This window comes from Podarcis cretensis (genome assembly GCF_951804945.1).
Source record: "Podarcis cretensis genome assembly, chromosome: 10".
Lineage (NCBI taxonomy): Eukaryota > Metazoa > Chordata > Lepidosauria > Squamata > Lacertidae > Podarcis > Podarcis cretensis.
This window is the reverse complement of record NC_137179.1, coordinates 41,810,276-41,832,908: the sequence shown is the minus strand read 5'-3', so window position 1 is coordinate 41,832,908 and position 22,633 is coordinate 41,810,276. Positions and strand designations below refer to the sequence as shown.

General features: G+C 45.3%; 1 protein-coding gene and 1 long non-coding RNA gene across 2 annotated transcripts; one reads left to right on the top strand and one right to left on the bottom strand.

Annotated features, from left to right (window-relative positions):
* Positions 1-5,304: 5,304 nt before the first annotated feature.
* MYF5 (myogenic factor 5) lies at positions 5,305-15,382 on the top strand. Its single transcript, XM_079991860.1, has 3 exons — positions 5,305-6,035; positions 11,269-11,344; positions 12,208-15,382. Exons 1-3 carry the CDS (start codon positions 5,484-5,486, stop codon positions 12,405-12,407), a joined length of 828 nt encoding a protein of 275 aa, XP_079847986.1. The 5' UTR covers positions 5,305-5,483; the 3' UTR covers positions 12,408-15,382.
* On the bottom strand, positions 13,691-16,364 carry LOC307224761. Its single transcript, XR_013842735.1, has 2 exons — positions 15,371-16,364; positions 13,691-15,112 (listed from the first exon to the last, which is right to left on the bottom strand). It is a non-coding gene; the product is annotated as an uncharacterized lncRNA (long non-coding RNA).
* Positions 16,365-22,633: the final 6,269 nt, after the last annotated feature.

Below are 22,633 nucleotides of genomic sequence, written 5' to 3'. Positions count from 1 at the left end.
TGAATGTTGTCCCGTGCCCCCCCCCCCCAAGCCTTCTCTTCCAAATCAATCGCGGCTGTCACGCCGTCCTAAGAAGTTCCTCTGTCCCCAGAACACTTTGGCTGAAGGCGCATGCCTGCAGAGCCGCCGGCATTCCTGACAAAGGAGGAAGCGACGGCAACATTTGCTACCCGCCTTTCACCATGAGATCCCAGGGCGAGTTACAACAATGTGAATTCACCGCCCCCCGTATTAAACTCAGTTAAAACGGTTGCCATGTTATCAATCTTAAGACTGCCTTTCTTCTGTCATTTACTTACATCATAAGACTCTTTGCTGTATACAGTTGTACCTCGGGTTACATACGCTTCAGGTTACAGACTCTGCTAACCCAGAAATAGTACCTCGGGTTAAGAACTTTGCTTCAGGATAAGAACAGAAATCGTGCTCGGGCGGCACGGCGGCAGCAGGAGGCCCCATTAGCTAAAGTGCTGCTTCAGGTTAAGAACAGTTTCAGGTTAAGAACGGACCTCCGGAACAAATTAAGTTCTTAACCCGAGGTACCACTGTACATCAAAAAACCTTGCAAAGATTTCCAAACTCCTCCCCCCACACTATAGCAAAAAGGTAAGTGCTGTATTGGAATTTCCACGGGATGTGGAACAGATCCTGTGTAGCAGAAACATACGCAAAAGTAGGGGAGCAGGCCAGACTCCTTGTCCTTCGATAGTTTTGACAACTTATTCTGGCAATGAGAGCTTAGTTCGTCCTTGACTTCCCACTGATTTGAATACTGGCTGGACCTGGAATTGAAAGCAGGTTCAATCTCTAGCCAGCCTCTCGTGTGCCCTGCGTAAAAATCTTCACAGCTCTGTAGAGGCCTCTGAAAATGTCGGAGAGGGAACGGGTCAACTTCTTGCCGGTTCTCTCCCCTCCACGTGCAACCTTTCACTCACTCAGTCGATGCCCGGTTCCCACAAGTGCCTCCTCCGGGGGAGAGGGCTCCTTTGCTCCCCCACTCCCTGCTTCTCTGGTTCCTCTCTCCGGCTGGACGTTCGCAAAATTGTTTTGAGATCGGCTTACCAAAAGGGAGCCGGCTTCTCCGAGAGATACCAAATGCACTTTTGCTGGAGTGACGACACACACAGACCAGCGCTGCTTTTAGCGGGAGAAAGCAGCCCAGGACTTTCCCAAAAGCTCTGGACAAAGGAGACGAGAGCTGACTTGCTGTAAGCGCAAATATCCCTTCAATAATAATCACAACGAAGGCTAGAGGGGTCGCTTCTTACTCAAGAGAAAGAAAGAAGCACTGGGCTGCGTACACACCATAAATTTAAAGCACATAGCTTCCAGGAACGAAACTGGGAAACTGTAGTTTGTTAAGTGTGTTGTTAAGCCCTGTGAGGGGTAAACTACAGTTTCCATGGTTTTGGGGGCGGTGTGCTTCAAACGCCCTCATCAGGTGCAGCCACTGGCTCGAGAAAAATTGATAGTATTGTTGGCTTATTTTTTGTTTCTCTGTGAGGGTGCATCTAAACTCCAAATAAACTACGAAAAAGACTCAATCTCTCTCCTTCTCCCGGGGAAAAAACCGAGTTCTCCTTCCAAAATCTGAAGAAATCTTTTATTGCCCTATATTTTGACAGCATTCCTGTAAAGGCACTTTCCCCTCTGCACTTTCAGACGTTCAGAAACTCCCTGATAGAAGCACGATTGGCTGTCCAGTAATGATTTGGGGCTTCGGGACTGTTGACTTGAAAATGTGCACATTCGCCATAAGCGAGCTTTTTAAACAGCACATTGGCGGTGAATATGCAAAAGCTACTAAGCGCTTTCTGAGCAACGCCTGGCGAATGTGCACAATAACTGGCGTCTCTGCACATTCTTCATTCAGCCCACAAGAATCAGCTCTCTCTATGAGCTAGTGGTGTACCCTTCATCCAGGCTAGTTCTCGCCTTCTTAACGATTTCTTTTCGACTGCACCAGCCATGCTTCCCATCCCTTTGCGCATCTGCTCGAGTATTTGATGCCCCCTGAGGTCACGAAGCAACAAGGCGAGCGACGCGCAGCGCTTCTGGTCCTCCTGATAGGAATCAAACTGTATTATTAGCCCCGCTGCGAGGCCCTCTCAGCCACCGAGCTGATTTGCAGAGAAAGCGCCCTGGAAAAGGCGGCTGGCGCTTGCAAAAGATCAAGTTTATTTGTGTTCTTCGGAGGATAAATCGGTAAACGGGTTAATTTTCGCCCCTGGGGAATCCGCGAGCTCAAAACCTCCATCGGAGCCAGTCCTCGAGTTACAGCTCACCAGATACCTCTTTCTTTGCTTGGTGGGCGATTCCTCCCCGAAACCAGAGGAACGGATCCGCCAGTTGTCCAGAAGTTTATTTTCTACCAGCGTCTCTCCCTCTGCAAACTGCTTTAGAGCAGCGTTCGCCAACCTGGTGCTCGCGACAACCCCCATGAGCCCTAGCCAACGCTATGGTGGCTGGGAAGTTATTAGGGGAGAGAGATGACTCAAAACATTTACCTGTATCATCAAGTGGGGAATATATTCAAAGCGTGTGTGAGAGACAGACACGCCTGTGCTTTATAATAGGCAGAAATCGCCCTCGCTAAAATGAAAGCTTTATATTATGTATTAGCTCATTAAAAATTATATATATATATATATATATATATATATATATATATATGAATGAAAGGTGAATACTATATATATATATATATATATATATATATATATATACACACACACATACTATATATATATGCAGCATTCACCTTTCCTTAAAATATTAATTGAAGGCACCTCTGTTACCTTTCGCTTTTATTTATTGTAAAGTAGTCCATCATCAATTATTATTGATGATCGATCCACCCCAGTGAAGATGGACGTGATCGCCAATTCTCAGTAAAATTTCCAGGTTTCTTTTTTTTGGGGGGGGGGGTTAAGTGTAAATATAGCCCTAATCACGGCTTTCCTTTGAGCAGCGAAGGGACTCAGCAATTCATCTGTTAATTGTTCATACAATTTACTTTGGGTCTGTATTTGTGTACGCCCCTTCGAATACCTTTTCAACACTGAAAAAGAAAGTGTTTTTTAATTTTTTTAAAAAGTAACAAATAAGTTACAAAACGAACCCAAGACCCGCACAAAATCAATATTAGTCCACTGAAGTCAATGGCTTAACTTCCTTTTCGGATTCCTTTGCCTACACTGCATCATAGATAGGAAACATTTTTCAACAGATGGAGGGCCACATTCCTTTCTAGACAATGTTCCGGGGGCCACATTCCAGTGGCGGGCGGGTCCAGAAGCAAATGTGGGCGGAGAAATGAATTTTGCCTTCCTAGACGGACTTCTTCCACCCACCTTTCTCGCATCCAGGCCAGCAAGAAGCATTGCCAGAAGGCAAGAGCTTTCTCTGCATCTGGACTCGGGAACACCGATCGAAACCGCCCTCTCCCTTCCTATGCGCACGTTTAATACCGACCTCTTTCCATAGGAAAAGCAGCGCTTAAAAAGTACAGGATGCGAACTGGGGAAAGCATGTTGGCGCCTTGGCGATGAAGGTCTTCGAAAAGGCCCTTTCCTAGCCCACCTCGAGGCTCCCCCTCCCTCCGCCTGCCCTGCTGCACTTCTTAATCGCTGGGACCCCGGGGAGGCTGTTCCCACCGCCTCGTGTCAAGCTACTCAGGACCTGTGAGACTCGAAACTTTACCCTGGGAGGAGGGGAGGGGCGGGCGGTGGCAGCTGGAACGCATCTGTAACGGTGCAGAGACAGGACTAGAGCCGCCTCCCGCCGGCGCAGCCTCTGTCAAAATGAAACTGCAGCAAGGGGGGAAATAAGAGAGCGAGGAGGAAAGGCGGCAGCGCAAGAGTTGCTTGGGCTAAAGCAGCCTGTCTTTGGGCTGGGAAATCAGAAAGAGCAGGGGCTTCCGGTGACTCTGCAGAAGCAGGGGCTTGGGGTGTGTGTGTGGAAACCAAGTCAAGATTTTAACACCCCATGCGCCCTACTCCACAAATCATTATCTCTCCCTGCTGTAATAATAATAATAATAATAATAATAATAGGGATAATAATAATAATAATAATAATAATAATAATAATAATAATAATAATAATAATAATTTTATACCCTGCCCACATCTGGGCGGCTCCCAATAGAATATTAAAAACACGATAAAAGATCAAACTTTGAAAGCTTCCCTAAACAGGGCTGCTTTCAGGCCTCTTCTATAAGTCAAATAGTTGTTTATTTCCTTAACATCTGATGGGAGTGCGCTCCACAGGACAGTCAACGGGGCTTTAAATGTTGACTCTTTGCTTGCCCAATGATCTTAACATTCGGTTTAAGAAAGTGTCAGCCTTTGAGAGGGTGGGGTGGAAGGAGAATTATGTGAATTTTTTCCTCCTCCTGCCCATCAGAAAATTCCCATTTGCTGGTAGAACGTTAGGTATCATTCTCCAAGCCCGCCGCATTGGGAAGCCAGGAGTCCTGAAAGCTTTGATCAGGAGTGTGTGTGTGTGTTCTGGTATTATTACTATTACTGTCCATGAGACTCTTAATCTCAGGGTTGTGGGTTCGAGCCCTATTTTGGGTGAAAGATTCTTGCATTGCAGGGGGTTAGACTAGATGACCCTGGGATCCCTTCCAACTCTACAATTCGATGATTCTAGGATAGAGACTCTAGGGCTGCGATCGTCCTTCTGAAACGGGGCGGCGGGGGGCGGGGAGGACACATAATAATTTTTAACTCCTAGGAACAGCAGGAAGGTCGTTTCTGAATGTGCCTGACGCATTGCCTAATGGCTTTTGAGCAGGTTCCTTCAATTGTCCTTCGTGTTCCGTTTGGCACCTCTGCTTTCATGGACAAGCGCGGCTACCTGAAATCTTCGACGACTGTCCAACTTTGTTCTCTTAAGAACAAAGGTCAGCCCGTTCTAAAGCTGCATTCCCAGCCACGTCAACTCAGAAGAAAGTCCTAAACTCCCAGGAAAGTGGAGTTAGGAATGCACCCTTCCTTGGAGAGAGGGCTTGCCCTGTGGGATTTCCTTCTAAACAGACGGCCTAGGATGGAGCCATCGGCTTCCTGAAGGCGGGAACTGACCTGACACTTAACTGAGCCGTCGCGTTTTTGAAAGGAGGCCTCTCTCTCTCTCCCCACCCGCTCCTGGTTGCTCCTGCTTGTTTCTCTTCCTTCTGCTCTGATCTCCAAAGTGTTACTAATTGAGCCTCCCGGATCCGCGCCTTTAAAAGGCAGCAGCCAAAAGGAGCTGGGAAAGAGACTGTTGTCCCCTTGGGAGAGAGGAGGGGGAAGCTCTACACAGACGTCCCCCCGTCCAATCCCATCCCCAAGTAGGGGTCGTGGCGATGATGCTCTGAGCAAGTAGGCAGCCCCTGGGTGGGCAGCCTAGCCTGTCCTGCGGGTATAAAGAGCCCCGGCCTGGCCTGCCCGGCTCCCAGATCCCGGGCGCCTGGCGCGCCCTCAGCTCCAAGGATGGACGAGTTGATGGACGGCTGCCAGTTCTCTCCATCCTCAGCCGTCTTCTTCTACGACAGCTCTTCCTGCATCCCTTCCCCCGAGGAGGAACTGGTGGAAGAGGACTTCGCGCAGCGGATGGCAGCCTCCTCCTCGTCCTCCTCGTCGTCTTCTTCCTTCGGAGCGCACCCGGCAGATCTGCCCGGGGGATCCGACGGCGAGGAGCACGTCCGGGCGCCCACGGGCCACCACCAAGCCGGCCACTGCCTGCTGTGGGCTTGCAAAGCCTGCAAGAAGAAGTCGAGCACGGTGGACAGGAGGAAGGCGGCCACCCTGCGGGAGAGGCGGAGGCTGAAGAAAGTCAACCAAGCCTTCGAGGCTCTCAAGAGGTGCACCACGGCCAACCCCAGCCAGCGGCTGCCCAAGGTGGAGATCCTGAGGAACGCCATCCGTTACATCGAGAGCCTCCAGGAGCTGCTGAGGGAGCAAGTGCACCACTACTACCGCTTGCCCGGCGGACAAAGTTGCTCCGAGCCCAACAGCCCCACCTCCAGCTGCTCCGACGGCCTGGTAAGGACTTCGGAGGGACCCCGCCCGAGGCTGGGGGACCGGGTCAGGAGGGGAAAGGGGACCTCTTCGCGCTCTCCCAGAGGAAGCGGCTGCGCGGGGGCTACGTCGGGAGTCGTGGCGGGTGTGAAGCGCGCGGGGAGCTTCGGAGCGCGGCGAGGGGAAAGGCAGGCGCTTCCTTAAGCCGCCTGGAAACAAAAGGCGCTTCAAGGTTACGCATTGCGCCCGGGCTTCCCGCAGAGCAGAAGGGCATAGCGATCTTGGAAGACGCTGCCTCCGACGATCATTTTATGTCTGGGTTTGTCCTGATATGGTTTCCGCTCCGGCTTGCCTAAGCGCGATCACAATAAGTACCGATCGCGCACCCATATATATATATATATAAAGATTAGAAAAACAAACACAAACCAGCCTATGGGAAGGTAAAGGCTAACAGAGGGGAAACGGCAAGAGTGGAGAATCTTTTGAACCTCAGTGAGCAAGGTACACGCGCACACGAAGCTGATGCGAGAATGGAGCATCTCGCTAGTTGCGTGTGCGCGCACCCCCAGAGCAAGGCATTGTGATAGACTGCTAGTCGTGTTTAGAGAATTTGCTATGTGCTTTGGAAATGCTTTCCTCGTCCACAACAGTCCTGCGAGGTAGGTCGTTATCCATCTCATCTGACAGATGGAAAGCAAAGTATTGAGTTCAATATTCCCAAGTAAGTTGGTGAAGTATTGCGGTGTAAGTTCTCCTTGCTGAGCACGCGCTTGAACCCAGTCCTCCCATTTCGATAGATCTCTTTGCTGGTGGTGATGGTCAAATACAATAATACGGGAGCCGTTCGCATGTCTGCAGATGGTGAGAAATGTGAGCGTATGATATATTTTAATGCTGAACACTGAAACGAATTGACTTACGTCAGAACAAAATGGATTTTGGGTGATTTCATAAACTGTTGCGTCATTGGCCAAATTGTTTGCTTCTGAGGAAGAGCCTTGCGTTGTTCAGAAGCTAGCAACTTTTATCAAGTCGATCTAAGGTAGGAGCATATCCTTCAAAGTAATGTGACATAATGCAAAAGACTTAAATAACTGGAAGGCTGCAGTTTTAGGCCAAATAATTTGGGAATATAAGCCGAATTTTTGCTAGGAGGCACGTCGGTTTTACTAACTATGCATCGCATGGGACCACACGGTTGCGTGAGAAAGTCGCGCGTTTTGCCGCCGCGGCAGGGTCAGCAAAGGAGTAAAGGCAAAACTTGCGCTCACTTTGCGCTGCGATCTTACGCACGATTCTTTGTAACGCGCGTGGCCAGGAAATTCCAAGCGAGGCAATGAGCTTCCGGCTGTGACCCGGTGCGTGTTTTCTTGGAAGCAAGCGAACGTTGAACTCAGCGTGTTCCCTATTACGGAAGCACTGTAAACATGTTTGTGATTTGTGGTGTTAGTCCTAGATCACTCTTAATGAAAGCAATTAGCCAGACGCCCAGATCTTGAAAAGCCGTTTGAAATCGACAGGCAAATGAAAAGTCCTTCAATTCTAACTAATCCAGTTTTGCCTGCGGTCCTATTAAGCACGTTTCTTTAGGAGGAATATCCTGGGAAATCGGTGTGTAAATTTCCTTGGATTTAGCCCTCTTGAACTAACTTACTTCTGATCAAGTATTGCACTGTCAGAGTTTTCCACTGTAAGTTTATTTGATCAAAAGATTTAACGATGGACAAGATAATGGTGGAAACAACAGCTCCTTCTGAGATGACGCTTGTTTTCTCCCAGTTTTTCTTCCCTGCTGATGAAGAGAACGGCCTCCCTCCCACATTGTGTTATGGGGCTGTTGTTGTTGTTGTTGTTGTTGAAACCACATTCTTTTCACCAGGCATTTGGCTCCGGATGCGCTTGGGAAAGGGTCCTGTCCTGGCTGGCCGCGGCTTTCCCTTGCTGCAATCCATTCTCCATGGTCAGTGCAGCTCACACAGATTGGAGATGCCCCGGGTTGCTTGGCCTTCCTTCCCCTTCTTCCTCGGAGCACAGCGTTGAGGAAATATAGGAAGTCAAAGGGAACTCCTAAAACTGCGCCTGGGCTGGCTGGCTGCCTTCTCAATGGTTTCAAGTATACTCTGCTCAGGCAAGGGCCAGGCTCCCATCCGATTTAACCAAATTCATAAGAAATGCTACCGTTACTACTACCAGCTGTGGCAATCAGGGTGCGCCTGCCAGATTGTGGGGAAGTGCTTAAATCGCAAATGGGCCACTCAGATCCTATTTTTCTGTGTACATTATTTGTCTGGCACCATCTGTCTGGAACATCAGCTTACACACATTCCTGTCCTCTCCCCCTCTCCCAGTCATGGATTTTCGTTGCTATTCCATTGCTTCCCATCCACACCAGAGGGTGGAAGTTGATGGAGTGTATTGAGAGATAGTACAGTCCCTCCTCTCCAGTGCCATTTTCTGTTCTGGGCATGTGTGCAGATATTTCTGTACCTGTGTGTGTGTGCGCACATCATCTTGAAAAATTAACAAACCAGGAAATGTGCAAAAGCATCAATTATTTTGTTTCACAACCAGAAAATGGAAGCTTGCACTAAACAAAATAAATTTCTGTTACTTTTTTTAATTTTTAAATCAAGGTCTTGTGCAAGAGCTGATATTTACTGGATTAAGGCTTGCACAGGAGATATAGAGGTGCTGCACAAAACCTCTGCAATGATGTGTTTTTAAAAGTGCACAACGCATGATCATAGAATAGAATCATAGGATTATCAAGTTGGTAGGGACCCCAAGGGTCATCTAGTCCAACCCCCTGCAATGCACATATTAGTCTGCAAGGTGTTCCCACCCAGCAGAGTCCCTGAGAAACCAGCTCCTTCTAACTGGGCTGATGAAATCTGGCCATGTCTTCAGTAGGCTACAATTGGTGGGAATATGTATGCTTGCATTGTTTGGGCACCCAGAACAAAATGGCCACTTGTGCTTGGGTAAGCAGCAAATAGAAGTAGCAGAGGGAGTGATAGAGGCCACCCACAAAAAGGTCACCATCACACATGTGACAATCCCCCCCCCCCGCAAATGACGCTAATGAGCTTCCACTCTAGCAGCAAGTGTAGATGTCCAACAGTTTGTTTTTTTCAAAAAAACTTTTTGGATGTTCAGCTGTCAGATTAAATCTGGATTAAATATAAAACACCCCCCCCAAAAAAAAATATGGGCTTGCAGCCTGATGATGTTATGGGGGTGTGGACACTGCAAAAAACAAAACTTGTGTGTGGACGCACAGCAAAAAACTCCTGTCTGGAAGCAATCTCAGTAGCTGATCTGCCCATGCGATTACAGTGGTACCTCAGGTTACATACGCTTCAGGTTACATAAGCTTCAGGTTACAGACTCCGCTAACCCAGAAATAGTACCTCGGGTTAAGAACTTTGCTTCAGGACGAGAACAGAAATCGTGCTCCGGTGGCCCGGCAGCACCAGGAGGCCCCATAGGCTAAAGTGGTACTTCAGGTTAAGAACAGTTTCAGGTTAAGAACGGACCTCCGGAACGAATTAAGTACTTAACCCGAGGTACCACTGTACTACTATTTGTAGTAATATTGTAACAAAGAGTCTTATCACACATTTGTTTGTGGTTTTGCTATTCTGCATGCTTTATTGAGAGGCCTCCTCCTTTGGTTCATTAGTAAATTTTTGTAGGCTGGAGTCTGTCAGATCCATGAAGTGTAATCGGAATAGGCAAGGATATATATATTTGCATACGTAGTTCACTGGGAGGTGGGGGAGCAGGGATGGAGAGAAGTGGAGTTGGATAGAAATGAAGTGCATTTCAGAAATGAAATTGTGATTACAGAGTAGTTGTGGAGAACAAAAACTCATGCAGCCAATTCTTTGTTGCACCGCATAGATTTTAAGCTGCTACTCCGTTGCTTTTCTGCAGCAGCAGCAGCAGCAGCAGCAATACTATATAATTCTATAATAACACTATAGTATCACATACCTGTAGTTGGGAAGGTCTTCCAACCAACTTCCTCTTGAAAGGTAGGCAAGATCAAGACTTCAAAGTGAAGCACAGCTCACCAGGGCTCCTTCTTTTAATGCCAGGTCTCAACCTTGAACATGTGGCGTGGTATAGAGAGTCTCTGAGTACTGTACATAAACATTCCACTGAGTAACCACACACCAGGGGTTGTTGCAAGCAGGGCTTTCAAGGCAGGTGGCTCCATAAACCGCACAGGCCCAAATCTCTTGTTTTGGAAGCTAAGCATGAGGAGCTTCCATGGGCAGCTTCTTACAAACACTACTGTCCAGGACCCAGAATCTTTTGGACTACGGAAGAAGGAAGCTGCTTCGGCGAAAAAGGACAGCAGCAAAACAAATAGGCAGAATCAATTTCAAACAAGGCACCTGGTTTGAGATAACACAAAACCAAGCACCCACACATCCGCAGTCACAGGGTCATTGCTAGTCACCCTAACCTGGGAGAAAATCTGTCCGTCAGACTATGAGTAAAGTCCATCCATAAAGTTTCTTTGTGAAAGAAAACCTTTGCTGAGAAGGTTCACTTATGGGAATGGTTGTAGCTTAGCAGGAGAGAAGAAGAAGAGTTTGGATTTGATATCCCGCTTTATCACTACCTGAAGGAGTCTCAAAGCGGCTAACATTCTCCTTTCCCTTCCTCCCCCACAACAAACACTCTGTGAGGTGAGTGGGGCTGAGAGACTTCAAAGAAGTGTGACTAGCCCAAGGTCACCCAGCAGCTGCATGTGGAGGAGCGGGGACGCAAACCCGGTTCCCCAGATTACGAGACTACGGCTCTTAACCACTACACCACACTGGCTCTCGTGCTTTTTGCATGCTTTTGCAAGAAAATGGCCTCAGGTTCAGTCCCTGGCAACTCACAATGCTGAGCTAGGTAGACCAAAGCAGCTTCCCCTGTTGAACATAAGAAGAGCCTGCTAGATCAGGCCAGTGACCCATCTAGTCCAACATCCTATTCTCACAGTGGCCAACCAGATACCCTTGGGAAGCCCCCAGGCATATCCTGAGCACAACAGCATTCTACCGACCTGCCGTTTCCAGCAACTGGTATTCAAAGGTCTCCTGCCTGTCAGTGGAGGTGGAACGTAACCTCCATATTGCCATAGCTTCCTGTCTTATTCTGGGGTGCTCCTTCTTGGATGCCCAACACCAATGCAGCAGAAGTAGTAGGCATTGCAGGAACTGCTATGAAACTCATTTCTTCTCTCATCTTTCAGGCTGACTGCAACATCCCGATGTGGTCCAGAAGAAACGTCGCTCATGACAACATCTATTGCTCTGATCTCCAAAATGGTAAGGCTTAGCTTCCTTTTCCCACTCCAAGGAAGTGCTGATAAACTCAAGACCATTCTCTGCCAACTGCCTATTCATTAAAAATGCTCAAGCTGGGATAAAAAAAATAATATACAAAGCAATAAACCATAGTGATCAGGAGATGGCAGAAGGTAGATTGAGATCTGCTGGTAGATTTCTGGGTGCTAGATCAGCAGCGGGGTTTGGTTCTCAGTTGTTTAATGATAGCAACAGCAAAGGACGCTTTTGCCTCATGTGAAGATTATGCTGAACAAACGAACTCAAGCTGCCTACAGACTATACTTTTAAAGCCCATCTAAAGCCCATTTCCCCCCTCAAATAATTTTGGCCGTTGCAATTTACACCTCACAGAATTACAGTCCCCAGCATCCCTTAATAAACTACAGTGTCCAGAATTCTTTGAGGGGGGAACTCCAGTGTGACTGTGTGTCATGTTTGCAGCCTCAGATGTAGATTTGTAGAGGCAAATCATCTCAAAGCAGGAGGTAATTGGTTCTGTCCCTGAACCACCATTTTGCCTCTGACTCCACCCCAACACCAATCTCTATTTTGGATCTAGCTCTGATTAGTGGATCTCAGGGTTTTCTTTACCCAGTGCTTTTTTTCTAGAAAAAGAGATGTCGGTACTCACCGTGAAGTTGTTACAGTAAGTGCCACACTCTTAAACAACAACAAAAAGAGGTGCCAGTACCACGTACCATTGAGTGCCCCTGGGGGGGGGGAAAGCACTGGTTTTACCTAAAGAGAGAGAGAGATCCCACAGGCCTTAAGTCTGTCCATCTAATGCAAAGTCTAATGTCTTACTTTCCATTGAATGTCCTTTGTTTCTTCCCCCACCCCAGTCTATCCGTCTGAAGTGAGCACAGCCCTCTCCAGTCTGGATTGTTTATCCAGCATAGTGGATAGAATCTCTTCCTCGGACCAGGCGGGCCTCTCTCTGCAGGACTCCACTTTGCTGCAGGATTCTCCTGGTGCCAGCCCTGAGTCACAGCCAGGCACTCCGGAGACCCCTCATCCCAAGCTCATCTATCATGTACTATGAGCTGGCTGAGATTTGAGACCAGCTCCGGCCACGTTCAGACATTGCTGAGAACTCCCAACAGCAATGAGAAGGAGGCTCTCCATTGAAATCCGAGGCCCTTGGAATTCCACTGGACCAAAAATATGTATATAGAGGAGACGTCACTTTAAAATGTGTACATTTGTGAATATATTTGCCCTGTCTTCCTTTCTACAAGGGGAATGACATTATATTTAACCAAGACATCTATATTTTAATATTATATAATTCTATGTTGGGTTTTTAAACTGTGCTATGTTAAAACCCTAGTTATTGTCAAGAATGGACATGCAGGCAGAGCTGGCTCACACATAAAAACACTTCATGTTTTGAGATGCCCAAAATGACAGATAGAATTTAAGTTATATTTTCATATGTGTATTTTTCCCAACTGAGGAGAAAAACAACACCGACATGCTGTTTTTATGAGATGAGCTGAAAATTCTTAGAATACATTTTTCTGAGACAGGTTCTGAGGTTATCTTTTTCTTGTGGGATGAGAGAAAGATGGCCACTTTGTAGAATTTTATTTGAATATGTTCTACCATTTTTGTGTGTGGCAAACATCAGTTCCCCCTCTTCTGTGACCTGGAACAACTTCAGGTCTGTGTGGAGGATGCAGAATGGCGGCCAGGCTTTCAACAAAGTTGCTTTCATTTGCAGCAGGGGGAGAAGATGGAGAGAAACTTTAGAGAAAAGGAATGAAGATATTTCCATGGCTAATGGTCAGCTCCATTCCTAAGAAAATTTTGGATAATTTCTCCTCCCTCGTAGAAATTTTGCTGAAATAGCACTCCTGTTTTTCTGCCCACAAATAAAGTGGAGAATTCTGAGAGGCAATTTTCACACACCTCTGCTTTTTATAGCAAGTAAACAGCCTTAACCAGGTAGGGTGAGGCAGTTTGCTTCTGAAAGGAGCAAATTGTCATTACCGTATATTTTGGCCACTAGGGGAGCCATTGGACACTGATGTTCCTGCCTCTAGGGTTTTGCGCTGCCTCTATCTTTACTGCCATGGCGGTATCATTTTACACAGAAGCCTTTAGAAATCAAATAGTACCCCCAAAACAGTTTTTGATGCTCTATTTTACTATTTCCATTTAAGAGGCCCCTCCAACGGAGAGGAGCACTTAAATGTTTTGGTGGGCTTTCTTCAAACTAAATCGGTGCTTGAAAAACTGGAATGCAAATCCAATTCTGGTTTTATTTTTTTATAGCCATGCTTTCAATGGTAATAAAAAAGCCTTGTGGATTTTTTGGGGGGTGGGTGGGTTAGGGAAGAAATCTCTGTTTCAGTTCATTGTATGTAAAAGAGAGTCTTGGTACAGTTTTGGATTATGGAGCATATGATGTACTTAATATGATGTACTTAAAGAAAAAAAAGCAGGAAGGCTCAAGCGTAACATTTAAAGCACTTTTGATCTCCATAGAACTCAATCATACAGTTTTATGAAAGGAAAGAGTTCTGCAAAGGGCAAAGCACATTAAGGTTTATGGTGGTTAGCAATTCTTCAGAGACCAGCTGAGCTAGCCAGTACTAAAAGCCAGATAGTTCGTAGTGTGCAAAATATCACAATGGAAAACGTCTCAATTTATATGTAATGTAACCCTGTTATTTCCCCCCTGCCTTGGACATCGGGGTGGGCAGGGGAGAATATGGTGATGCCAGCATAGACGTTCCAATCTGATCCTTTTCAGTGCTTCTGCTGCCTCTATAAACTGTAAATTTTGTAAACCAGCTGTGACAGTAATTACCCACCTTTACAACACAACCCTACACAGGTCTAGCCAGTAGTCAGTACAATTGAACTCAATGGGATTTGCTTCTTTAGGGTTATGCTGGTGGTGTTTTCCATAGTATTCAGCACAGACTACAGTACAACTGTTGTGTATATGCATGTGCTGTTCTTTTGGTGTGTTCCATGTAGGGTATTTTACACCATCAGCGCCACAAGCAAAGTGCAAAAATCCACTGTAATAAAACATAGCAACTATGGAAAGTATCATCAGCTCCAATGAATGGTGGCCCACTACACACTAGAGAAGCTGTATGGAATCCTCCGTTTCAGTTTGTGCCACAATGACCTTGCAAATGACCTTCTGCAAGGCATGCAGTGTAACACTGACAAATCACATGCCCGTAATATAATATACGCCTCTTTCTGGCTAGCTGGCATTTTCAAGAGTCGCAAGCAAGGTCAATGGCTCTCTTTTCGGCTGGCAAATGTTTTCAAACAGAGAGTCCTGCTGTTCATGACTTACTATCCTGAAACAGCTGTATATCAAGCTTGAATATCAAGCTGAAGAGCGTTTCCTACAGCAGAAGGAATCAGGATGTTTTTGCAAATGTTGTAAAACTATCCATGACTCCAAAAGCCTTTATTGTGGGAACTTTTCTATCTGGTGGAGTGTACTCAGGAGGACACATCTGAGCTGTATCTACAGGGCTTTAAGTGCCAAATCAAAGCACAACAAGAGAAGTGAGTTTTGTAACTTCCCTTGAGCACACCTTATATGGACACCCAGAACCCAATAATGTAAATTGTGCTGTAATATGCATTGCAGTGGTCCATAAGGGAAGGTCCATCGTAGCTCAGTGGTACAGTGTTTGCTCCAGGCAGGGTTGGGCGAGATCCTTGCCTGAAACTCTAGAGCGTCAGTCAGTGGGCCAATCAGTATCAGCAATACTGCACTAAAGAAGAAGAAGATGATGAAGGGTTTGGATTTGACATCCCGCTTTATCACTACCCGAAGGAGTCTCAAAGCGGCTAACATTCTCCTTTCCCTTCCTCCCCCACCACAAACACTCTGTGAGGTGAGTGGGGCTGAGAGACTTCAAAGAAGTGTGACTGGCCCAAGGTCACCCAGCAGCTGCATGTGGAGGAGCGGAGATGCGAACCCGGTTCACCAGATTACGAGTCTATCCCTCAGAACCACTACACCACACTGTCTAAATAGACCAATGGACCTCTGCTCCCATCAGCTACACAGCTGACAGGGACTACCCAAGGCTCTGGCCTCCAACATGTCTGTAAGGACTCTGGGGAATTGTTGCACTGCTTTGGCATCTATCCATTTGCTGAAAATAAATTGCTGTGCAGATGGGATCTTAGATTCACCTGTCTGCTTTTTTAGCTGATTTTAAGGTTCATAGGAAAAAGAATTCCATTAGCCTTCTTTAGGACTTGCACAGAAGGCAGAATTTCATCAGCTGTGTCTTGACCCATGAAATGCCTACAGTTCTTACAACCTAACCTTATGCCCATCTGCATAAGAAGAAAGTCCCACTGAGTTAAATGGCTCTTACTCCCAAGGAGGGGTGGTCCATCCCATTTTGCCACCTGAGGTGCAACAGGAATGTGCAGCTCCCTGCCCTGCTGCACCCTATCCATTCCATTTCAGCCACCAGCAGGATGCTCCCACCTCTCATCAAACTTGCAGAGAGTCAAGGCATTGCTTCGCATCTTCTCCACCCCAGAAGATGAGCTGCAACGCTGTGTGCTGGAATGCCTGCTTCTCACGGGCGAGAGGGAAGTGTTCTGGCGGTGGTGCCGGTGGTGAATGAGGTGTTGTCTTTTCTGCTTCTGCTGCCTGAGCTGGGTGCATTGACCCACTTCACTGGTGAGTTGGCTCTGCTCCCAAGTATAAGTGTGCAGGATTGCAGCCTTAAAAATAAAGGAGCTCATCTCAAGGTCTGAACCTGGCAAGCAATGTTCTGTAGAAATTCCAAACACAAAACTGGCGATACGGCCTCCTTTTTAAAACCTGAGTAGTGGTTCTACCTGGGGAAATAATTTTATTTGTTTATTTTGCAAGGTTATATACTGTTGTATTGTAATAAAACCTTACTTAAAACCAGTATGCATGGGCTAAAACTCCTTTGTTGACTAGCAAGGCCGTTCCTACATCTCAATAACTGTTGATATATATATCATTGCTATACTGTGTATTTTGCGTCTATAGACTGCAATAAAGCTCTCTCTCTGTGTGTGTGTGTACATAAAAGGATAAAACAGTAAAACTATAAGAAAAAAGAGTTAAAAACAGTATTTAAAATATTCAGAAAATAATTAAAATCAACAATAAGTTAAAAACTATATTAAAACACATGTCAGCATTCTACATGTCCAGACAGGCTTGCCTAAACAAAACTGTTTTTAGCAGGTGCCAAAAAATAGGTATTTTTAATGCCATTGTGAAATGGCAATCAAATCTATAGAAGGGACTCTTCAATGAAAAATGAATACAACATGATTAAACATTGCAAGCGAGTGGAAAAAGAATGCCGAACCTATGGAGTCATTTACACTAACCATGGAGAACAAGAAAATCTGTGAGTAAATCTCCAGCTGGGCTTTCTCAGTGCCTGATACGTGCCCATTCCACAGTGTAGGAATTTCTCACACAGTAAAAGAAAAAAGTCTGGAGTTCGAAATCTGAAACTACCATGTCGGTGGTTTTTAATAAGTAGTATTAACTTTACAGCGAGACATATTATTTAGCTGCCAAGAGCACGCTTGCAAATTCTAAAACAAAGAAAAGCACTGCAAATGTGTGTGTGGGAAAATACCGGGCAACTCATATTGGTTTAGAACTTAGAAATAACCATTACATTACAGAACGTGTTTTTATCAAAATGAATATGAAATTAAATTTCATGTTTGTGCTTTTCTTACCCTTCTTCTCTATAAAAGTAGCTTAGAAAACAGACAAGCAACAGATTTTCCCTAGACTGAAAGAGATTTTGTGCAGCCTTTTATCGGAGTTAATGTTTGTTGCTGTCACAATTATGTTTGTAGCTCTCGCAAAGTACACATAATCTTGAAAATGTCGTGGCAATAGATGCTAACATTTCAAAATAACATGGCCAGTGTAAAAGAACACAGGAAAATATATTTTTTTAAAAATCATGGTTTTAAAACTTTTCTAGCATTAACACAAGACTGTTCATACGTCAGGTTATCTGCTCTGGAATAAGAACATCACTCATGTTTGTGCAAATATAAGGGAGCTGGAGAATATCCTTGGGTACCACCTCCCCCTCAGAGTACTATTCAAAATCAATAGTTTGGTATGTACTTCCATTCTTATCTATTCCTATGTGGTAGCATTTGTACCTGTTTCAAGTATTGGACACCACCATTCACATTTCTCCTTGACATATCACTCAACAAGCTTAGCAATCTTAGTGGTATTTGGGGGGTGGGGTAGTTCGAATGATGCCCCGAGTCCCTTCCAATTCTTGGGATCCTATATCCAGTGGGGGGTTAGAATCTAGTAGAATAGGTTGTTGAACTGGTCAGACAAGTTTCTTTGTAAAACAATTAGCTGGCCACTTCAGTGCCCTCATCAGCAATAATAAGCTAGGTTGCCACAGCTACAGTGAAGCGATGGAGAACAATAGGCCAAAGGACAGAGAGTGAGGGGAGGGCTGGACTAAACAGTTGTTGTGCCTGTGAGCTGAAAAGCTGAACATGAGAAGCTGCAGGTGGAGAGATATGTCTTATGATTCTACGCTTCTGTGCTCTGTGCTGAACCTAAAACTGTGACTAATGGAGGAGTGAGTTCTTTGGGGATGTTCATGCTGTGAGCCTCACCATCCTAGGCTCAAGTTGTACATATGAGTAAATAAAACCATATATCTTAAAGACACTGCAATCTCAGCTGACCTTCATTCCAAGAAAATTGAACCAACCTTTTGGAGGGGTGGAGAGTAATGGTATTTTAACTTCTAGCACTCCCCTGCTTAACTCTGGGGTATGTACACATTAGCTACATAAAACACAGCAAGGTCATTTCACCCCACTGACTTCCAAGTCTCATTTGCACTTGCTGCACATACCACAGAGGAAGTGGAGAGTGCACCTGTAACTCTCCAAACACCAATTCAAGGAAGCTGTCTTCTGCACTGATGCAACAGCTGTCTGAACTGTACACAAATCAGCTTAAGTGCATCTTGTGTCTTCAAATGGGATGAAAGCTGGTTTGAGGGGAAACGCATCAAACGTGAGGATTTCTTGGGGCGGGGGGAAATGCAGGATAGATATGGATTGTGGCTAATGCCATCTGCAAACGCCTTCAAACACCACTGATGGGAATGCATTGGAGTCAGAGTAAATGGTAACTTGTATGTAGCCTTCCTTGGAGGAAAGCAATGTTGGACGGAATAGTACAAGAAACAAACAGGTTAGCCATTCTCTATAGACTCAGTACAGACTTTAAATGCTATTTTATTGATTGAACCACACTCCCATTCTGCCTGTATATGAAGACAGCATACACAGAGTTCAGATGTGACCTCCCATCGAGCCCAGTTTCTCACAGTCACAGCATCATGTGTCTTCACACCAAGCCTTGTGATCTAGTGTAGATGAGGGCACAATGTGTTTCAGTTTCAGTTTTGTTTCGTTGACGTGACCTTCCCTGAGAATATATCTACTGTAGGGCAGCAAGAGTTGGGTGATTCACAACATTCATGAAATAAAATAAATGGGGACTGTAAGAAAATGTTGCAGCTGTGGAGTATCCATGGTTGACTGGCATCTTGGCTGGCTAGGACTTCGCCCTCTTCCAGGATATTCTATTTCCCCTCTGGCCCAGTTTTGTACCCCCCCCCAATTCCTCCAGCACTACCTCTAGATATCAGTCAGCATTATTTGCATTTCATTCCCACTGAACTGTATTTTTTTCTCTTTTTTTGCGGGGGGCTGGCCTTCAATGCTGAGGGTTCCCCCCTAATATTTTATTGCATACCTGCATACAAAGTGATCCCCCAAATTTGCGGACACCACCCTCTTGTGCATGGTTAGTGCTGTCTCTGGCCCTCCAGATGTTGTGGAACTGCAACTCACACCAGTGCTAGCAAGCATGGCCAATGGCCAGGAAAGATGCATTGCTGCAACATCTGCACTAGAACTTACTTAGCAAGAGTTCTCACTGAAGTTAATGGTAGATCTTGTTTTGTTTCGTCTTAATCATGGCTATTTGATTTCAAATTTATAGAAGAGGACATCTACTGGCAAGATTTGGCAGTGCTATTTGCTTCAGACGAAAGCATAATCAAATGTGTTTGCACTGACAGTCTGTCAGCACAGAGGCTCAGGTCTGAAAGCAGAACTGAGTAGTATGAGTTAAGTTTTATATTCATTGAAATGCACTTTAAATCGGTGGTTGTGGCGGGGGGGGGGGGGAGGTGTGTGTCCTGCATTCTGCAATGTCATTTGTGCCATTTCAAGGGAGAACCAAAGTGGGGCTCCGTATGGTGTTTGGAAGGTGGTGTTTTTTTAGCTGAGATCTAAGGACTGAATTTCTTGTTTTATGATGTAGTAAAAATCTCATGTGGTAACTTTACCACACTGCCTTCATGTGGTGAGGTGTTAAGTGCGAAATATCCCCCACCTGGAACAATCAACACTCAGCATGCCAGAGCAAATGTTTTATTAACTGTTGATTTTCTCAAGTGTTGCGTGTTCACACAAACACCTTGTCACAGAAAAACCTTGTGCTAAAGTCACAGTATAAAGCCCATGTAAATAGATATAGGTATGGATATAAATAGATATATAGTTTCACTTACTGTGTTCCAGCAGTTAACACCATTCAAGGCATTTATTTCAGAATCTCTTTTCAGTCCCAGGGCTTAGCCCTGAAATATCCAACTATTTAAAAAAAGGGTATAGTTGGGCATGTTCAGAGAACATTTACTTCACTGAGTAAGCACAGCTCTTCCTTTTCCACCCATCTAGGAAAATGGTCTGGATGCAAGATTTCAAGAAGATCTGGAGCACCATGACACCTTTCATTTTAGAATTTAATTCTTGCTTCTGTTAAAAGAGTTGAGGGATTATGAAAAAAGGCAATGCGTCATAAATAAGACCTCATACTTCTTAATATGAAAAGAAAACTAGTTTAAAGTCTGCACTCTCCATTTTGAAATTCCACAGAGCCAATTCAACAGCCACGAATAAAATATAACCTTTAGTTATTTGGGCTTCTAGAAGTTCTAGACATCTGAACACTGATAGCCACGGGTGGTTAATTTTGAGGTGCTATGTTCTCTTTGAACAGTAGGTGGCTCCCATGATTTGCTGTATTGTGACATTTTTTGATGCAACTTTCCCTCTGTACAGAAAAATGCCTAGAAAATATGCATGAATGGCTTCTCCTACCTATAATGAGACTATATATAGCTATGCTTGCTATACATCAGGAAAATTCCTGACATGTCCTGGTTTTCGGGTATAAAAATGGCGTCAGGGTGAATTTTGCCGAAGTGGCAAAACATCTTGGAAAACCCAGATGTACGCAATGCAGAAAGCTGCAGAAATAGCTCCAAAAGCTTAAAACTCACTATTTTGGGGGGAGGTTTCCTCAAAAAGCTCAACAACTTTGCTGGTATCAGGAAATTTACTTTCTGAAATATGGCAACCCTATATATAACTGTAATCCATCTACCCTTTTACTTAAGACATTTTATTCTTCATTGTTTGAACATTAAAATATAGAATTTCTACCACAAACACTGGAGGGAACAGAGAAAGTGTCTGGAGATCAGAATGGCTGTCCCACTGACCTCAGTCAACCTATGAGGTAAAGTCTAAATAGTTCTTATTAGCCTGTTCATAGATGGAGCTGTAAAAAAGAAAGAAAGCCTTAATTCTGAAATGTAGGCCATGGACAGAATAAAATAGATCCTATGTTAATCTAGTAACGAGTTCAGAAAACCAGGTTTTGATCCTTACAAACTTGCTCTGCCTTAAAAAACACACAAAAAAATCTATAAACAAATGTAGACAAATCCCAAGGTAGTTTTGGTTGTCAGAGTACCTCTTGCAGCAGATGACCCAAGTCCCCCATCCCCAAAGCATAGCTTTTAATGTGTTGGGAGTTTCTGTAATTTCAATAGATCCTATTTTGCTCTTATTGATTCTCTTATTTTTAATGTCCATAGATTGGTTGCTTAGAAATGGTTTATGCTGATGGCAGAGCTGTAAATTATTCTTGCAATTTTTTGCCAAAACAGAACCAGCTGTTTGGCACAACCCTAATATGGAATAGTAACTGGCAGGTAGCATAGCAACAACTTGGGCAGCACCCAAGTGCTTTGGAGATGAAAAGATGGTTGCACTGTGTAAGCATGTGGTTGTCCGGACTGAGGCAGGGGGCTGGGGCAGAGGAGAGAAAAGCAGGAATGATTATACTCCCTCTAACTTTGTTAACTTTGTTTTGGAAGGTTGGCGGTTCAAATCCCCATGATGGGGTGAGCTCCAGTTGCTCGGTCCCTGCTCCTGACAACTTAGCAGTTCGAAAGCACGTCAAAGTGCAAGTAGATAAATAGGTACCGCTCCAGTGGGAAGGTAAATGGCATTTCCGTGTGCTGCTCTGGTTCGCCAGAAGCGGCTTTGTCATGCTGGCCACATGACCCGGATGCTGTTTGTGGACAAACGCTGGCTCCCTCAGTCAGTAAAGTGAGATAAGCGCCGCAACCCCAGAGTTGTCTGTGACTGGACCTAACGGTCAGGGGTCCCTTTACCTTTACCTAACTTTGTGTTATGTCATGTTCCACCACGACAGCCATGTTGTATTATGGCATGGTCCCCCATGGTGGCCATTTTGTGTTAGGCCACACTCCCATGGCAGCCATTTTGTGACCGACACTCACAGCACTCTCTCAAAACTCAAAACGTGCCCACTGGTCCAAGAATTCTGGTGAATCCTGACTTGGTTGGATACAACCCAGTGCATCAAATATTGGCCTAGTCTGCAATCCTGAACATATTTGTAACAGTGCAGGCCCCCACTGAACTCAGGAGAGAGACGAGGACAGCAGCATTCAGAGCTGCTCCATTCCAGCACCATGTTTGTGCTCTGATGTTCATATAACTCTCTTGTGCCTGCAGTTTCCCATTTTATTCAGGAGGAGGCTAAAGGATGTGTGTGCGGAGCTCCCTGCTCCCGTGAAATGAAAAGTCCTTGTAGGTAGTCGGAGGAGCCTTGCACTACAGTGGTACCTCAGGTTAAGAACTTAATTTGTTCCGGAGGTCTGTTCTTAACCTGAAACTGTTCTTAACCTGAAGCAGCACTTTAGCTAATGGGGCCTCCCGCCACTGCCACACGATTTCTGTTCTTATCCTGAAGCAAAGTTCTTAACCCGAAGTACTATTTCTGGGTTAGCGGAGTCTGTAACCTGAAGCGTCTGTAACCCAAGG